This window comes from Battus philenor, unplaced genomic scaffold (assembly GCF_028537555.1).
Source record: "Battus philenor isolate CCGP_79_NKW_IND1 unplaced genomic scaffold, ilBatPhil1.0.hap1 SCAF_1, whole genome shotgun sequence".
NCBI classification, from domain to species: Eukaryota; Metazoa; Arthropoda; class Insecta; order Lepidoptera; family Papilionidae; genus Battus; species Battus philenor.
The window spans coordinates 1,694,565-1,714,465 of record NW_027181661.1 but is presented as its reverse complement, the minus strand read 5'-3'; the positions used below and the strand labels follow the sequence as shown (position 1 = coordinate 1,714,465).

Genomic DNA, 19,901 nt, shown 5'->3' with positions numbered 1-19,901 from the left:
TAATATTTGCCAAGCGTCTGTTAATCATAAGATTTAATTACTTTCGCGTTACACATGTCTTTGTAAAATGACAAAATAACTCAATTTTTTTGAAAAAAAAAGCTTTAAAATCTTGACACATATCGTTCCACAACCACCGTATTCGGCTCCGTGTTTAAGTTTGCGCAGACGCCGTTTCAATACGATTAAGGAGATATAAACCGAACCGAAGGTTTTGAAGGCTGTTCCGGAAAAAGACTAGACGAAACGACTAGAAGAAAGTTTAGAGAACTGGAAAAAGCGCTTACAAAAGTGCGTTTTATCGAACGGAGATGATTACTTTGAATATGATGAATAAATATAGAATTTACATTTTATAAATAAATTCACTTTTATTTCTTATCACGGTGTAAGAATATCAGTCCATATATTTTACCACCACCAATTTAAAGGCTTGGTAAAAAAAATCACTAGAATTTTCTTTAATACTCGAATATTTAATCAATAAACACAGCTTATAATATCTTGTAATAGGTAGTTAACTATATATAACATATATATTGAAAAGGCGAAAATGTATACGTAGTATAGTAAGTAGTATAGTAAATACGTAGTCGAAGCGTAATATATATAACTTTTTCTTATGTTTACCATGTAATCAATTATATAGGGTAAATTCACTGGATATCCCATAAATCAACGTCAAGACAAATAAACTAAAAACGGACAATTAATACAAGAAAATATTTTAGATATATGTTTTCAAAGTTTATATTTCGTGTAATAATAAATTCTAATATACTATTTGATGAAAGGTACTATTTTCTTTATATCAGGCCACCGTATAGAAATGTTGTCTGTTATTTGCGAAAAGGACACTCGGTCACGTGACTACAATTGTGATTTTTGAATGACAATTAAAAAAAAATGTTTTTCAGATTTGTAGATACGGTAACATAAAATAATATTACGCGGTGAATAAAATTACCGATTTAAATTGCAGTAATTTTAAAAAACATTACAAAATTTTTTAAAATTAATTTCCGTCTTTAGGCTTCCTACTGTTGCCTTTAAGTAATTTATGTACAATAACTATAATCAATGTATTTAGTCACTATACACGCCATAGTGATTTCGAATCTAAAATAGTGTTAGCGGTTCACGAAGCCAAGTCGGACTAACAAGGTACATGGATAGTTTTGCGTACACCTTCAATGATACCCACATCTGTCTTTTTAACTATGGAGTTCCACATCCGTTAATTTTCAAAACAAAACCCGTAGCTTTCAAAAGTTTTCTCCTAGATTTCAGCTTGACGTTGATTTATTGGACAGAATACATACAGAACATATGTGTAGACATTGTACGTGTAGTGAATGCAATACTGACAAAAACAAACCGCCATGAGAATTATAATAAAACCTTCGGCAAAAACATTTTTATACCTATTCATAGAGCGTTGTATTAAATTCGTTCGCAACGAGATACCGTTTTGAACGTGTGCGTGGGTGTCCTTTTTCAACTCAATCCGCTAACTATAAAATTCACGGGCAAATACTGAACGTTTCACAACCGATTGTTCGTTTCTTTTTTTCACGAATCGATAAAAATACGACGCAGTTCAGTCTATTCATTTATCTTCTAACAATAATGAAATAATTTTGAGTCTTAAACTTCGCTTCGAAATCATAAAATCTAACGAACTTTTTTTTTTATTAAATGCTAAAGTGTTAATTAGATTTTTAAACATCTACCTACGCTCGGTTTTTCCCGACATTTTCTTCTTTTATATTAAACGTAATACTAAATGTTTTTAATAGAGAAATTTTCGCAGCGTCTCTCATTATTGCGTTGGTAAAACACGGCTATGTTTGATATTAAATAACTTACATATTTTTTTATACACAAAGCAAAAGATATTAATCTAAAATTTCAGTCAGCTACTTTATGTGGCACCAGCCGTAGCGTGGGTGGAACTTCCACTAGGTGGATCGATGACATAGCTCAGGTTCCGAGAATTCTGGTGATGGTGACAATCTTTGGGTCGGAGCTACGCCTTGCAGACAAAAAAAAAATAAAAAAAATTGTCTCTGTGCCCATTCTAAGTAACAACTTTTTTCATGGGCACCAAACGTACTTCAAATAATACTATCAAAAGAATTTAGATTTTCCAATTGATAACAAAATAATTACTGTTATTACTCTATGAGTGGGAAAGTCACTGAACGGGCAGAGAAATACCGATGATCGTGTCTATCTAGGTGACTTATGTCTTGCAGCGGATGTCTTCCGGATGACGATGAAGATGAAGATAAAAGAGTATAAATGAGAATACGTGACTTGGGCATATATCTATGTACATATGGAAGCAATTTAAGTTATATATATATTTATGCTTAACATATTAACACTCACATCGTTCACAATGCATCTATGTCGACATTGACGTTGCAGCAACTCCACGTTGAAGGCTTGCCTCTTCCTCCTGTCTTCAGGTTCGGGGGGTCCGTACTGCGGACTTGCTCTCAACACTCCCACCAGATTCTAAAGACATTTAAAAAAATACTTTTAATAATAATCATAAAGCTAAGAATGAAATAAGAGGTCTTTTTCGAATGCGCTAGCCCTAGCCCAGCAGTGGACGTCTTTCTGCTGAAGTAGTGATAACAAGGATGAGTCATTCATCATTTATTTCTATGTCCTCAAGATGGGGCAGAGGGCGTCCACAGTACGACGACATCCCGAGCGGTCTTGAGCCTCGCACTTTACTTCGCTCCACGTCATTCCAACTGCCTTCACTTCTGCAGTGATCGTCCGCCACCAGGTTTACTTTGGACAGCCAGGTCTTCGCTTTCCTCGAGGGTTCCATTCTAGGGCTTGCCTCGGTATGTGATCAGGATACATTCTAAGCGTGTGGCCTATCCAGTTCTCCTTGCGGCTTTTGATCTGCTGGTCAATCGGCATCTCACCGCAGCGTTTCCAGAGCTCTACGTTGAAGACTTTCTCAGGCCAGTATATACCGAGAATACGTCGAAGACAGTTGTTAATGAAGGCTTGGAGCCGACGTGTGATATCTTTGGTAACCTTCCTTGTCTCGCATCCATATAGCAACACGGTTTCCACATTGGACCAGATTATTTTTAGCTTAACTCTCCTAGTCAGCTTCCGTGATTGCCATACAGAACGGAGCCGTGCGCTGGCTGCTTTTCCATTGGCGATTCTCGAAGCAAGCAAGGATGAGTTATGATGCTATTTTTTATTTAAAAAAATGTAATATAAACACAGATTTAAATAAACAATCGCATCAAATCCTGAGATTTCTTTTCGACAGCCTGAGATGGATTTGAAAAGATTTTAATAGAAGTGTCGAATTATAGAAAAAAAATACACAATATATAAAGAATAAGAGGTGACATTAAATTTATAATAAAATACTTCATAATATACATTTACTAAATATTACAATGCATCGTCATTTGATCCTATAGACGCCCACAGGCGTCCCCCCAAAAATCAATGGGATAAATATCATAATCGCCTCCCTTGGCAGACGGGTTGTCGATCGCAGTGCGGTATTGTGGTATGCAGAATATTCTGATGCCGAAGCTTTATATGCAGTGGCAGTACTAGATAATTAACGCAGAGAATAAAAGCTCAAATTAAAAGAAAAAATTGTATCTCAGGATTCGAACCTGCGATCAACGAACTAAAATCCAAGTCATCCACCACTAGGCTACAACTGCTTACGCCAATGATGTAAAAATATAGTTAATGTCGAAAAGTATTACAGATAAAGATCTAAAAAAGTGTATCAGTTAATTGGGATTTTTTAAACTTCAAATTGTTTTAAAAAGACATATATTGGTACCTTAGAAGAGCAGGTTACACTGTAAATATCACTTATGAAACTACAATTCGATATACTTATAATCTCGTGTGTTCATTGATGTGTCCTTTGTAATAAGTAAAATCGATATTTCAAATAATAAAGGCGTTGTGGGTAAACACAATACATAGTTAAATAGTGAAAGGTAAATATTATTTTTATATATACTCTGTATATATTTACAAATATTTATTAATTTTATTTAATAGCAATTTCATAGCAGAGATGAATAATAGTTGCGAATGTAAGTCGTGGGTTCGATTATTCTTATCAGCTGATGGGCACCAACTGAAAGGTATAAGCCAACTGCTTTGATCGCCATGATGACCTGGTCCCACACTGCCTGCATCCAGCGACTTCTAACGGGCTTTACTATGTCGTCGGTCCACATAGTGGGCGGTTATCCCACGCTTAGCCACTTGAAAACCTTTCAACCATCGCACGAGCGATGTACCCCGCCTACTGCCACTTTAAACGTGCAATTCTTCGAGCTACGTCGGTTAATTTGGTTCATCTCTTTTTCTTTCTCATTCTCTCATAGTATACACAAGATATCTTTAGGGACGGCCTATGTCTCACATTGCAACAGTGACCATTTTAATAGCGCTGTAAGAACCCATTATAATATAACTTAAAATAAAACCAATAGATTTTAAAAAGACCTAAAATGACTCTAAAACAACCCGGTTATATATTTTCAAATGTCTATTAAACCATGCATTATCGAGCAATCCTTTACGTTATATGGTATGATGAATATTATAAATTTATCGCATGACATTACAAGAGTCTATTTTAAAAGCGTTTACAGTTGCCTGCAAGGGAGTTATTAATTTTATAAAACCAAGAGAAAAGATATAACAAGCTTATGATTATTTCTAGCGCTTACCTTGCGTTCATCGCGATATTTTATCACTATTTTTAAACATAATCAATATACTTTTCTTTTCTATTATTTAATTATTAATTACTAAAGTTAATAGTATTACGTACATTCACACAAGACATACTACCTAGGGTAGCTCAGGAATAAAGGATTGAAACTTCCGATCTTATGTCGCGGGTTCGATTCCCGACATACAATCCGATATAATTCAAACTTTATATGTATAAAGTGAAGTCGGAAAAATCGCCATATAATTAAACAGTGAAATATTTGTACTATTTTTATACGGACACATACATATATACAATTAAATTAAAATTTATTTGAAAGTGAATATAAGTACAATTTATTTAATTATACACCTTATTTGAGAGCAGTGCAATAGCAGCGGTAAAAGAGTGAGAGTTGCGATCATAGGTTGCAAGTTCGATTTCCGGGATAAAATTTGATACTCTTTGTGTATTAATATTATTCAGTTGCCAGTGCTCACAAATAATTTTTTAAAGGATGTTCTACAAAACTGCGATCGCCAACTCTTCTGCCAAACGTGGCGATTGTGGTATATCCCCCTATAGATAATAGGCATATACCATTCAGTGGGAATTTATGGGCTGAAACGAGGATGACGACAGAAGGAGACCCCTGATTACACCATAATCACTATCAACGTAATTTCAACCGTAAGGCTGTATGTAATTGTAGACCTATCTCCCCTCCATCCCTTCTCATAAATTAAAAATATTAAGTAACATGGATTTCATTTATTTTTGTATAAAATAAAAATAATGAAAAAAAAATGTTTGTAAGTGTCATATACTTTTTGATTAGCGATCTTAATAGGCTTTGCTTGAACGAAATCGATAATTTAATAATAGTGTTAAAGCAATCGGTCAAATCGAGACACCGGATTCTCGGGCGGCCTTGAGTTAGAGTACTAAAGAGGTATTTTTTTATTTTGATGTTTTTATTTTTCCCCTACCGTGTTTGGGGACTTTACATTATTCTCTTTTCATCCTTCTCAATTTCTTTTCTCTTTCATGTCTTCTTTCACACGTCGCCTTCCTTACCTAATTATATTCCCAAATCAAAGATCTTTACAGTATCATAGTTGATTTGACTCGTATGTAGCATTTATTTACATTTAGTTTTATTTTTCATTTCTAATAATTACTTTCTCTCTGATAAAAAACTCTTTTTATATCTAATCTAATTAACAATATTTATATACCTGTTTTGTTTGCAAGCATAACCTATGGGTCATATTTTTGTTTATTTCCTTTCCTTATTTTTGTTTAATCCACTGTACCACCTTTCTACAGAACTCTAGGTATTATCCACGCGTGAAAGCCTTAGTCTAATCGAGAAGCCTCTTAAGCCTATCTGAAAGCTCGGCCGCCTCCAAAGCCTAGGAAACTGTAGTACATAGATAGAGCCGACGATCGCTACGTATCCCACGCGTTTTGATTTTTTTTATTAAATTTAAATATGTCAATGAAATAACACGTATTAAATATAATCCAGCAATACAAGCCTGATAATAAACACGTATTAAAACATAATCTATCAATACAAGCCTGATAATATCAGAAGTCATAGATCTCCAAACTAATGTGTATTTTATTACTAAAACAATTCTAAGAATAATTTACACTAATATAACTTGATTTAAATCACTTACATTCCGAACTATATACTTCGCGATGGTTTTTATTTGAAATATCGTGACGAAACAAAACGAGAACAATATCCACGTGCTTGCCAAAATCATTTGCACTTTTTCCGTCAAATTAAAAAGGATATAGAATTTGTGTATTATGAACACCTGAAAAATATTTATACGCATTAAACATCTACATATATTTATTTTATATATAAAGACCTATAAATAAAGTTTGTGGAATCGAAATTATTTTTACGACTTATAGATGAATATATGACCACGGCTCCGAAAAAAGTATTCATATGTATATACATATATGAACTAGTTTATATTGTAGACAAATATCAATGGTTTTGTATGATTATTAAGATTAATTGTTTTCTATCCGTCTCTACAGCCGTACTGCGATAAGTCACGGGCTTGTTTCATTCATATTGAAAAAAAAAATTGTAACATATTTCAGAGTGATCACTTTATACAGTTTGAAAAATAAATGTAAAAGCTTAATTTTAATATACTACATACTCATATATAAAACGAGAAATTAGGAGAAGAAATTACAATTTTAAATTTGAATATTGAAGACGCGAAAGAAAACTCACAAGTGTCAGAATTGGATGCACCATCCAACACGTGGTCCAAAATTGTGTCGGCTTAAATCCGAGTGAAAATTGAATATCCGTGGAGAATTTTCCAACTCCGTAAATCCACATTACGACCGCAACCTTGAAACCTCCCAGGTACAGAACGATCAAGTTCATACCTTGTAACAGGCCAGTTATTTTATTTTTAGATATCTGGAAAATATGAAAATTTTTCTTTTAAATATTTCTACATATAAATGTTGACTAAAAATAACAAAAATGTTTATGTTTTTACCATGACTAGCGGTGTTTATTTGACAAGTTACACTTAAAAAAAAAGTATACAAAAAAAACCACAGAGTATAAAAGCAACTCCTGGCTGTCAAACATTAGACGTCAATTAAAACCGAAAAAAAGGATGTCGTCAACATATATATACATAGTAATATACATTGTAATTAAAACACAATTATTAAAAACATAAATATTTAGTTGAAAATATGTATGTTTCACATTTTAATATTTTTTTAAGCTGTTTAAGAATGACACTGGCGAGCGTTACACAGTTTAAAAGATATATAGATAAATACAGATGCCAATGGCATACTGCAATTAAATATCCTGTAATTTTAAAAAAGTAAATATTTTTTTATTGAAGTTATACTTCCTTTGGCGCTTTACGAAAAAATGACTGGAGTGAAATTTTAAGAAGGAGATTGTTTAAAACTATAATTAGAAGTGACTTAAATTTAACCTTTTGATTAAAATCATTTACCATTCGTAAATATTAGTGAAATAAACAAAGCTTATATACTTTTTCATGTGCTCCAATATAATTGAGGTTAACCATCCGTATGTATTATTAATTGATATAATTTTAAATATTATTAATAGTTATCTAATATTATTGAAACAAAGAAATATATTTGATCGAATTTATTGTAATAAAAATCAAATTAAAATGTAAATTTTTGATATTTGTTATCAAATTCAGGAACTAACAAATATTTCAAATAATTAATGAAAAATTTAATAATTTACTTTTTGATTAAAACGAAAAATGAATATAAAAGTAATAAATATTAAAAAAATTAAATTCGTTTTAAAAAAAATACGTCCAGTTCAGTCATTTTCGGAAGATGCAACGGCAGTAGACATAATTAAAGATGTTATACTCAATATTAAAAATAAATATTCATTTATTTAAGTTGCATGTTATTGATTGTGTTGAACGCGTTTTTCTCTTTTGTTATTAATTAATTGTAATTATTAATTTATACGCAATCGACAACTATTTTTAACGGTGCCAAAGGAGCATAATTTCTCACGCGTTTTTTTTTTTATTGACAGCCATTTTTTTTCGATTAATCATTAAATCATTAAATTAATCGATTAATCTTAAACCTTATTTTTTTTCTATTACAATGCGCTAAGTCAATGTCTTGACAGTACTAAATCTATCAGAGCACTAAGTAATATATATATATATATATATACATACATAAATATATACATATATATACTTATTATGTAAATAATATTTGAAGCTTCTAGAATAATTAAATTATAGATATTACAATCAAATTAAGCTCTCCTACGAACATCTCCTTCTCTTTTCTGCCGATAGTTGTCCACTGCAAGGCACCGTTACCTTGCGCTAACCGCATCAAGCTTCCGTTCTTCTCCGACCATAGCCCCTTCCATCGCTCTGTGTGACCACGTCTCCGAATCATATGTCATCAATGTTTAAAATATATTGCTGCGGGAGTTCCAACTAGCTCTACTAAAGACAGAGCCAACGGCAAACTCAATCGGATTAATTCGTAAGAATTTTTTAATCTCAAATATTTTTTTCTTAATAACTAATTAAAAACAAATTGTAGCTTTATGTATCCTTTATCGAACAGACTGACTAGGTCACACTATATAACTATCATAAAGCGTTAATCAGTGCTTCTGCACTTAATAATAACTTGTATATGTCATTTTACCAGATATAAACTCAGGGTGAATAAGTCACGTATATAGTACGAATCGTTTATAAATTTAAAAATACATTTTTTCTTAAAGCATATACGTTGTTGAATAAAAATTATTTCTTGAATAAAATAGTTTTAAATTTAAAATTACAAGAGATAAAAAAACATCTTAAAGTCGCAATAATCTATGTGTAAGGTTGTATGTATACGTAACATAAGATATAGTGTTCAAGTATAAATAAACTTGAGGTCCGTATTCCCAGGTTCCGATAAAATGTTAGAGAACGTGTAATAGCTCAGCCGACCTTGACCGATAGAAACCTCGGGCACAAGGAAAGTCCGACAACTTGCAATGATGTCTGCCCAATTACCCCTTTGAGAATTCGAAGACGGTCTGCGTAGTGCTACGTAAATAGATTTCTCTATTGAAGATACATGCACGCTACGATATTTGTTGATATTTGACTCGAAACTTCGACTTGTCTTTAAGACATGATTGGTTATAAATATAAAACCGTTATAGAGATAACTTTAAAAATCATTTGCAGTTATTTAATGTTTGGTACACGATATCAAAAATGGTTTAAGTTAGCACGATAAGGCATATAAACAAATACGTACTTAAATAAAAGAATGTAATATGTATTAATCTAATATTATATATAAAATTCTCGTGTCACGGTGTTCGAACTTGACCGATTTTTACCAAATTTTATATGGATATTCAGTAAGTCTGAGAATCGGCTACTATCTATTTTCCCTAAGTGATAAGGGTGGTCCACCCCTAAATTTATTTATTTTTTAGACAATTTTTTTAGTTTTTTTTCTTTTGTTATGATACAGCATACAAAAATGCACACAACCCTAAATTTTCACCCCTCTACGATTAACCCTTATTTTTAATTTGTTATTTAAAAACTTTAATTTTTTTTGCAAAACAACGTTTGCGGGATCAGCTAGTAAAATATAAATGTGTAAATGCAGGGTGATGGGTTTTTTTAATAACACTTATCGCTTATCTAAGGAGAGACAAGATCTTTTTTATTGTGTATTTTTTTTACGTTCCTACTTTTATATCTCTTTCTCTCCTATTTTTCATCACAATATCTTACATTCTCCAGGCTTACTTATCTCCGTATACACACAACCTAACTTTCTTCTCTTCCGCTACTAAAATACGTTGTAAATTAATTATTTATATCTCAGTACAATTTTATCAGAGTGATGGGTTAAACGTGTAAATTTAAAGCGATGATTGTAAAACTTATTTGCTGTCAAACAATATTAAATCAAGGACGTAGCTCGAAGAATTTTTGTTTTTATTTTAAGTGACAGTGGGCGGGGTACAACAATGGCAGTTGGGGCAGAAAGGTTCTTGAGATGCTACCACTAGCTCGTAGACGCGGCATGGGGTAGGTGCTCCACTTGGTGGAACAACAAAATATATTTAAGTTTGACCACTGCAAAGCCTTGCTTCATGGTGTCAATCAGTTGAAAAGAAGAAGTGTGTATGGTACTCCTAATTGTAATATGACAGGACAAATTTAAAATTATAATTTTCTCTTACCAAAGACATTTTCTGCCAGTATTTATTAACCAGATTTCAATACAAAAAATAACGTAACAATTCCAGAGTGACAGTTATATATAGGATGATTAGAAATAGGTGCAAAAGATTTAAAGCTCTATTGACAAACGAGATATATCATCACTTCTTTATCACTAAACACCTTGAAATATAACTTTCGTGATACATGCCGGCGTAATATTTCGTAGCAAGTGCTACGCGATTGAAAATATTCACGTAGAGCTTTGTTAATAATTTTTCAGAATTACACTAATTTATGTAACTGTTTACGGTATACTAAAATATATATATTTCTAAAACAATTCTCTCATTTTAATATAAGTATGAATGGTTTTCATATCAACTTGAGCCAGCTGCTGATCGATTTATGCTAATGTATATGTTACTTATAATTTCATGTTGCTATCTGCAACAACTCGTAGTGAATTGGTCAGTTTTTTTTACGAATAACTCAATATGAATTCTATTTATTGATATTACACGATTGTCGCGATATTTTATATATGGACATATGTTGTTATATCTATGTTTTAGCTTTCATCTTTAGACATTACACAATTAATTATAATTTAAATTAAATATTCTTATAGGTATTCGTAGAAAGGAGCTATGCTAGAGATTTATCTCTATAGACCAAGTAGTGTAAATGCAAGTTGACAGACCACACGGCAAGGAGGATAAATTAATACTTTTTTCTGTTTATTTTTTTAACACGTTCACTGCAGGCCCAATTTTGAAGAACTTTCAGCTGCACCAGCTATTGTAAATTGCTGGTGCACCAGCTATTGTAAATTGCTGGTGCACCAGCTATTGTAAATAAGTTCATTACTCATTACAATGCTCAATTAATGTATAATGTATTGAATATTAAATATTACGTGAAAGGGCCACGAATATTCTTTTGAACCAAAGTTTATATAAACAAAGAGAAATCAGTTATTTATAATAACATGATTAAATAATTTTCACAGCTTCATTACTTTTATAGATAAGTTGCCATTAAACGCAAGATTTAACTATTTATATTTATTAACATATTCACCCTATATTGTACATCAAGACACTAGAAAATAGATCATATGATCATTTAAACCGTAGATCGCCCACAACTGGACATAGGCCTCTTTTATAAATTTTCAAAGAGATGGCATGGTAGGGGATATGGTGTCAATGACTTGAGAGCTTGTATGATGAAATAGGATATATAGAGTGCAGAATAAATGCCGCTGAGGATTTAATATGTAAACCTCGAACTAGCGATTATACATTTACTACAATGCAGTCGTACTTTTACCCACAATATGGACAGATGATTTAATTAAGTTTATCGATAGAACCTGAACTGAGACGGCTTATAATGTGTCTTGTTGAAATTCTACCAGGTAGACCAGAAGCTATGTCTTGAAGTAAATGATCTACGTCTAAAATGATGAATAACCATTGTATCAAACTAGTAATTTTCGGGAACGTACTTCCAAGTTTATTGAGCAGTGGCAGTACAGTGGTAAAGGACTGATACTTGTGATCGTAGCGCGGGTTCGATTTCCGGGATACTATCTTATTTACTTCACACCACCACCACCACTGCTAATAAAGGAATATCCAAAGGATGAATAGTGCAGTGTAAGAACGCTTTTATCGGCGGGTGGTGAACTTTGTTGCACGACTACCACTGCTTGTGCGGAAGTGGCTAAATATTGGTCCTTTTCTTACTTAGGATGAACTTCTGCAAGGTAACGCCTGATTCCAGTAAATAGTGCAGTGATATGAATACCATAATATCACATTACGATCAACCCGCCAGTCAAGCGAGGCAATCATGGCCTTTCAGTTGACGTTTATGGTCTGACAAGACGACGACTTTTAAAATATTACTTTCAATCGTTCACGTGTAGTTAAAGGTTTAATTAAATGAAATTGTACAGAGTTATAGTTTAGACGTATTTAAAAAGTCAGTAACATTTTATTTAAACAAAACTGTTCGGTGAATCACGCCGGATGTTGTTTTTCAAATTCTGTAAAAGTCATAAATCCTTGTTCCATTTAGATGATACCTCGAAAAAAATGGATATGCATTCAAAAAGTGAACTTCGCATAAACACTAATATTTCTCCAACGCAGATTAACTCGACGCAATCAGATAAAGTGAACAATTTATCACTTGATCCATTAGGCATCGTATTAATCCGCTTTCAAAGTTTCGCTTGCGGTCAGATTCGACTAAATAAAAATATGATATCACTCATTTATTCTGTATAATAAAATAAGACATCCACTTTTAAATCATCGTGAAACAATTCACTAATATTGTTGTAATAAAATGTGAGACGGTCACAGGGTGATTGAATATAGGTATAGAACCTCTAAAGGGCTGAATTTATAGACCATTTTATAGCAAAAAACTTAACTTTAAAAGCTTCTATGCCTATTTACAATCATTCTGTAAAGAGTGATCACTTTAAAATATGTTACAAAAAATAATTAATAATATTTTCCTGTTATAATGAGACAACCATATAATGTCTGACAGTACAAAATCTGCAAAATGAAATCGAGTCCGCGTTGATTTTATTTATTTTTTGACGAGATTAAAATCGTTAGTTAACAAATTAGTTTTATTACATAGATATACTTTCTTCAAAAGAACATTTATATATAAATCATTCTCTCTCTCTCTATCTGTATATATATTTTACTTTTGAAAAAACTACATTTATTTTACATACAAAGTACGTTTTGTTGGCAATAGTACCAACCAATAATGTTTTAGGTAAGATCTTGTCTATGGTTTGGCGAATTTGTAAAATATGTTTTTATCTGTGCTCTCTTTCTGCTCCCTACCGCTACCGAGCACACGTGTCTTCCCTTCCTTGTAAAATTAAATCTTTATAAATTAATTCATTCTCTGGACCAATGCCTTTTAATTAAATACAGTCCACTAAAGTCAATCCCAATCTTATACACGTTTGTATAATAAGACTATGTATATCTATATATATATATATATATATATACAAAAAAGTAGTTCCTTTTACAGTAAGTCATAAGTAGATATAAAGTTATAAGATGCCTAGTAACTCGACTACGCTATTAATGGCGCGGGATAACAGCTTTGTCACGACATCCGGCGTGGGAAACTCGTCACTTGTAAATTTATTCATGTCTTTTGCATCACTTATCAATAAAATAGCGATCGTTTGATATTTTGTATCTCAAAGGCCCCGTCCCGATCGATTCCGAAATTGTTCTTTTTTAAAAAAAAAATATTGCCAAAACTCTACTTATGTGTTTCGTAACCACCGTATTCTGATTTGGCTCCATGTGGCTTCTGGCTATTCAGTAACAAACCGATGGATGGACGCCATTTTGATATGGTTTGGGAGAAAACAACCTTTTTGAAGGCTATACTGGAAAAAAGTTGACAAAAGTAATTTTTATCCGACGGTGATTACTTTGAAAGAGATGAAACTGATTTGGAAAAATAAATAATGTTATCACATTTTATTTTCCAAATTTTTCCTTTCGTCTGTCGGCTGATACGATGACAAAAATTATTAAAATTATTTGTCGTTATTTTTAGCCGATGCGCTAGTTTTCAGCGAATTCCAATTGATGAATTCAAGCAATGCGAAGTTAAAAACAGGCAAAAGGTGAACATGTTTGGTAAAGAGTACTAAAAAATGTACATATAAAAAAATGGCTGCCGCTTTTTCACGCAAGTTATTAATTCGAAATCGTTGTAAAGTTTTGGTGAGAGTACGAACTGGGTCAAGTTTTTCAACATCAAGATGCACTGTGACCTTTAAAATCATTTTTATATGACGCAATTGAAACATTTCGCATAGTTTTCACATTTGTAAATATTAATGAAACATATACGTTTACATCTTTCTATACGCTTCTATTAATTCACTTAATTTATTATTAATTTTTCGTAATATTTATGTGAATTTTTATACTATCCACTTAAAACCATTCAAAACGATCACTTATACATGTAAAAAGAATAATTATATAAGATTCGATAAATACTATGATAAAAATGTTCTTCAATATATTCTTCAACATAAATCTACAAGGTTTAACATAATTTGATCTGATAAGAGGTCTCAAACTCTGTAGATATATTATAATTTTCTTATATATGTAATAATTAAATATATCATCATTTCAGCTCGTAGGCCCCTACTGCAGGGTATAGTCTCACCCCACCGAAAGATACCTATGAGGGATTTACCATAATCGCCACGCTTGGCAGGCGGGTGGGCGATGGCAGTGTGGTATAATGGAACGCAGAGGAAACTACTACCCATCCTCTGGAAACTTATCTGTGAGCAGTTGCAGTCCTATATAATTAATGCCCAAAACGTGAATTATATGTAAGACTGCATCCCAGGATTCGAACCTGAGAAGTACAATCTTGAATCGCAGTTAATACCGCTGGGCAATAGCTGTCTTCTATCTATATTTGTTTAAGGTACGCAGGGACAATATAGTTCTAAATAATTTTTTGGGTAACTTTTTTATTTTCATTCTCATCTTTTATTCTATATATACATTATGTTCTACACATCTTTATTATGTTTGACACATTCTCTTTCATTCATTTCCATATTTTATTTCTCATTCTTACATCACCTACCTTACTTCCATACTACCCTTTTTATTTTTAATTCATTTACTTTTGTTTATTAAGATATTTTACATTCCATTTTTCAATATACATTTTTCTTTTTGCTTTGTTTAATTTTATATCATGTACTACGAGTATCTGATTTGTTTCTCTTAATAAGATGAGATGTTATTACTGAATAGTTAGACATTAATACCTGCGACGAGATATATATATATATATATATATGTACATATATATTTATTCCTATGTTGTTCGTCACAATTTCTTTAATTCTATTTGATTCTTTGTATTCCTTTCATACCTTCACATTTCTGCTTCGATCACATGCAGTTGTACGTACCCAAGGCAAAATATACGAGCGGTCCCCAATAACGGGGGCCATATATATGTATTTATATATATATATATAAATATACCATAAAAATCTTTTACACCTTTTTTAGGATCTTTCACTACTTTTTTATTTGTCTAACTTTATATATTTATAACATTTATTTTAGTTGCGAAATGTAAGTGGTTCATCTAAATAACGATATTTGTTTTCATATGCGACAAGATACTTCGAAGTGAATTAAGAGCACATATTTAACGCATTTTCTCTTCAAGTGTAAATGTAATGTATGTTTCAAAATCTGAAGTCATCACTATCGTTTCAACCATAGAACTTCAACTCCTGGCGATAAGCCTCACCACAGATTACTAATGATATCTTTTCTTAGCGACTTGCGTCCAGCGTATTCCAACGACCATCATATTTTTCTACTCTGCCAGATCATGGTCTCTATGCCAGAGTCTTAAGGCCATATGTTATCTGCGTTAAGTTGTCTGGCAAATGCAATTCAACTTGGCAAGTTGAGATATATCAGTTAAGTTATTTCGTCTTCGGATCTCATTTTTGTTATAAGGCTTTTTGAGCAACTGTGAGCTTTCTAATGATTTCAAATGTAGGTCTTGGAAAATGCAAAGTTCAATACCATGAAAGTAATTGAAAACCAGCACCAGAAACCCGAGGTCCAGTGACACGATATTAGCAAAGCGATATCAACGTACCCTTTAGGCGTACAGAGACGGGTTTGAGTTTCTATCTCACTGTGGAATTCAGTGAATTCTCGGTAAGATATTACTTCACTATACTATAGTTGCAAGCCTTTAAGACAGCAAGTATCCAACGTGCATACAATAAAGATATTTTGATGTACAGATTCTATATAGTTTTATTTAATTTCGAATAAATATTTTTATCGGATTTCTTGTATTTATGGAAACCACACAATAGTCGAGTACTATATGTGTAATTTTGTTACATTTTGATGAAGAGTAATAAAATTAATACGATCTAAGAAATACAGTACTAATGTTCGTTTAACCTTAGATATGTACTGCGTCGCAAGTATAAAATCTAACTATACAGTAATAATATATCTTCTAATTAAAAGAAATGAGTCTAAGACAGGTAAAACTAGAGTTAGAAAACTAACTGTGATAGTATATGATGCAGAGTTTAACGAAGCAAAAAAAAAGAAAAAAGTAAATTAAAAAAATATATTTAAAAAAAAATAAAAATGTAAAAGTACTAATACGTAAGTCTGGAGGTAAAAGAGAAGTAAGGGAGGTGATGTAAGAAAGCAAAATAAAATATGGAAAGAAACGAAAGAGAAGGTGATAAAATATGAGAATGAATCAAAAAGACAGTTAAAAAATTATTGAGACCATATTGTCCCTGCGTACCCAATCGTCGTCGATCCATCTAATATCGGGAACTACGTCGGTGACTTTAGTTATGCGGATCTCCACATTTCTGCTTCGATCATATATAGTTGTACGTACCCAAGGCAAATATACGAGAGGTCCTCAATAATAGGGGCCATATATATATATATATATATATATATATATCATCTGTGACATATACAGAGTGGGCCATAAATTTTTGCACTTTTGAAACATGTGTAGAAATAAAAGTACAAATGCTATTTTGTTTATGATTTATTTACCGTAATTATCATTTATTAAAATTTATTTTTTAAAAATTACATCGTCGAGATGTGCTCCGTCTCGCCGTTGGCACTTCTGTAATCGACTACGTAAACTTTGGAAAACTCGTTGACACATGCTATTTGTAAAAATTTTTGGCCCACCCATTGTTTTACGAGTGGCAACCACTAGCTGATAGATTCGACGTGTGTGTACTCCTTACTAGTTGGACCGACGATATAATCGAGTTGGCTGAAAATGGGCGGCTATCTTCTGTCATAATTATAATTATAGAAATGCTATCTCTCTCTTAGACAACTATAATTATTTTTGAAAGTAATAACAAAAGAATAACGGAAACAAAATGTCATGGGTTCTTGTTCGTAAGAATTTTTAACTTTATTATAAGTTCAGGAATGTCTTTATTGACGAAATTTGAGTAGAATTTCCTATCAAATTACTGATGTATGTGAAATAAAAATATAATATATAACTTTAGATATATATAACATATTTTTTTCGACTTTGAATGGCTTCAGTTTAAAGTGTTTCCGAATCTTTATCCTTAAGAAGAAATTGCAGCCACATTTAAAAATGTAATACTTAAAAAACATAATAAATTTAGCGTTATTTTTTAAACGACAACTAGGATAATTAAGACAGAGAGAAAACAAATGGAAAAGTTGCAAGTCGATAGTGATAAAGTGACAAAATAGAAAAAATAAGCGAAAGGTATCGTGTAAAGATAAATAAACAAACAAGTATTTTGTTCTCGCAGTAAACATTTTAACCCGATTAGCAATTGAACGGATCGACGACGCGGCTCTTTCATTATACTGTTTGTACCGAGCTCGTTCGAGGAACAAAAATAGTAATACAGAGTTCATATTGGAAACAACGTTGTTGTAAACTTTACTACGTTTGTATTCAACGGGACCTTGACATTTGAGTTTAATAGGGTAACCACACAGCGGTTGCGGGTACTGAACGTTTGACCGTGAAATGTGTTTTAGCCGTGAAACATTCGAAATTATGGACACCGCGTGTTTGATTGAAAGATCAATTATTGAATTTTGCGGTTGTGGAATTCTAATGTGTAATTTTCATTTAAATGTAAATAATTTAGTTTTACGGTGACATATAATCTCGAACGAATGACGGTGACCAGAAAAGTTTGAAGCAAGCCGGATATAGTCCTATCATCAGCTGATCGTACCAAATCCGTACAGACACTTAATATCAACCTTTATCAACGCTCCACGATATCTTAGATATAAACTGATGGTGCAGGATGTATAAGACTGTGATAATTGTGATAAGAGTAATTCATCACAACCCTCAGTAATAGGGATAGTGATACGGAGATATAATTTTTTTAGACAATTCTCACCATTATGCATCTTTACAATTGATATCAGAATCCTTTGAACAATTTTGTATATTTCAAAAATACATAGAAATGTATTTATTTAATATTACTAGTTTATTTATATCATTACTGTTATTACGAGTACTCATTCTTACTTATAATATAAACAAATGAACTAAACGTATGTCTACTTTTTAAATTTGTGTCTTTAAATGTTCTGAGATATGATTGATACATACATTCGAACAAAAAAACCATAGAGAGTGTTATGTTCGAAAATTACCTGCGAGGTCGATTCGCGATTAAATCCGTAGACGAACAAAACAAACCGACATAACTTAGCAGATTGGCAATTTTAATTGGCAATAGCGGATCACAAAGCGCACAGATGCAACTATATCTTTAAGGGTTTTAAGTGGAGACCACATATTGGCATGCGCATATAAGACCAGTTACGAAGGCGTATATCCAGCTATACATCCTAAGTGATGATGTTGACGATATTATCAAATATATTAAATAGTGTTTAGTTTTAACAACAACACTCAAAAAAATATAATGACTTCTAAAAAATTTTGTCAGATAACGGATTCTGTTCAATAGATTCTTTAATCATTATACAACCTTTGTCTACTACTCGGTTTTAACTAAAAAAATCGATAGAAAAATAGTTATAGCGTTCTAAACGTTGCTCGTTAAGATGTAAGAAATATTAAACAATAGCTGGTGCAATAATACATTTGTATATGATTATCATGAAAATTACATGCATATATAAGATATTTATACTTATGTACTCATCACAGAATCTCTAGAACCATAAAGCTAATAGATTTAAAATTCCGTAGGAGTATTTATTTTTCCAAGTATAAGTCTGCTTAGAACGGATTTCACGAAATTCTATTAATAGGTGAGGGGGCGTGAACTTTCACAGCGAGGATAACTAGTGTCTTATAAAATAGGTTATACAGAAATCTGTACATACAGATTTTATGCATTCTATCTGCAAGGTGTTTGAGAAGATACTCACTACGTTCGTAAAGCGAGTGGGAGGCAGCTAATGTACATATATATATACACATATATATATGTTCATATATATGTATGTATATATATATATATATATATATGTATGTATGTATATATGTATGTAAAAACTGCAAAACTAGGAAACGCCTTTACCTGTCGAGCTATTATTTATTTCATATGTTCGTTAAAAAACCTTTTTAATTGAGAGAACAAATGGAAAAATATAATAGTTGTAGACCAAGGATGACAAAGTACTTTATTGGTCCGTGTAATTTTTCAAAACTTTCAATTTTTAATTTACCCGACACGTAAATCGACACCTTTTCACACA

General features: G+C 32.0%; 1 protein-coding gene across 1 annotated transcript in view; it reads right to left on the bottom strand.

Annotated features, from left to right (window-relative positions):
• Positions 1-1,119: 1,119 nt before the first annotated feature.
• Positions 1,120-19,901, bottom strand: part of LOC137923998 (sodium-dependent nutrient amino acid transporter 1-like) — a 52,366-nt gene continuing 33,584 nt past the window's right edge. Inside the window, exons 5-8 of the mRNA XM_068767328.1 lie at positions 7,014-7,208; positions 6,430-6,573; positions 2,395-2,523; positions 1,120-1,218 (exon numbers count right to left, since the gene is read on the bottom strand). Of these exons, the coding sequence (XP_068623429.1) occupies positions 1,120-1,218; positions 2,395-2,523; positions 6,430-6,573; positions 7,014-7,208 (567 nt within the window). The remainder of the gene's footprint in view (positions 1,219-2,394; positions 2,524-6,429; positions 6,574-7,013; positions 7,209-19,901) is intronic.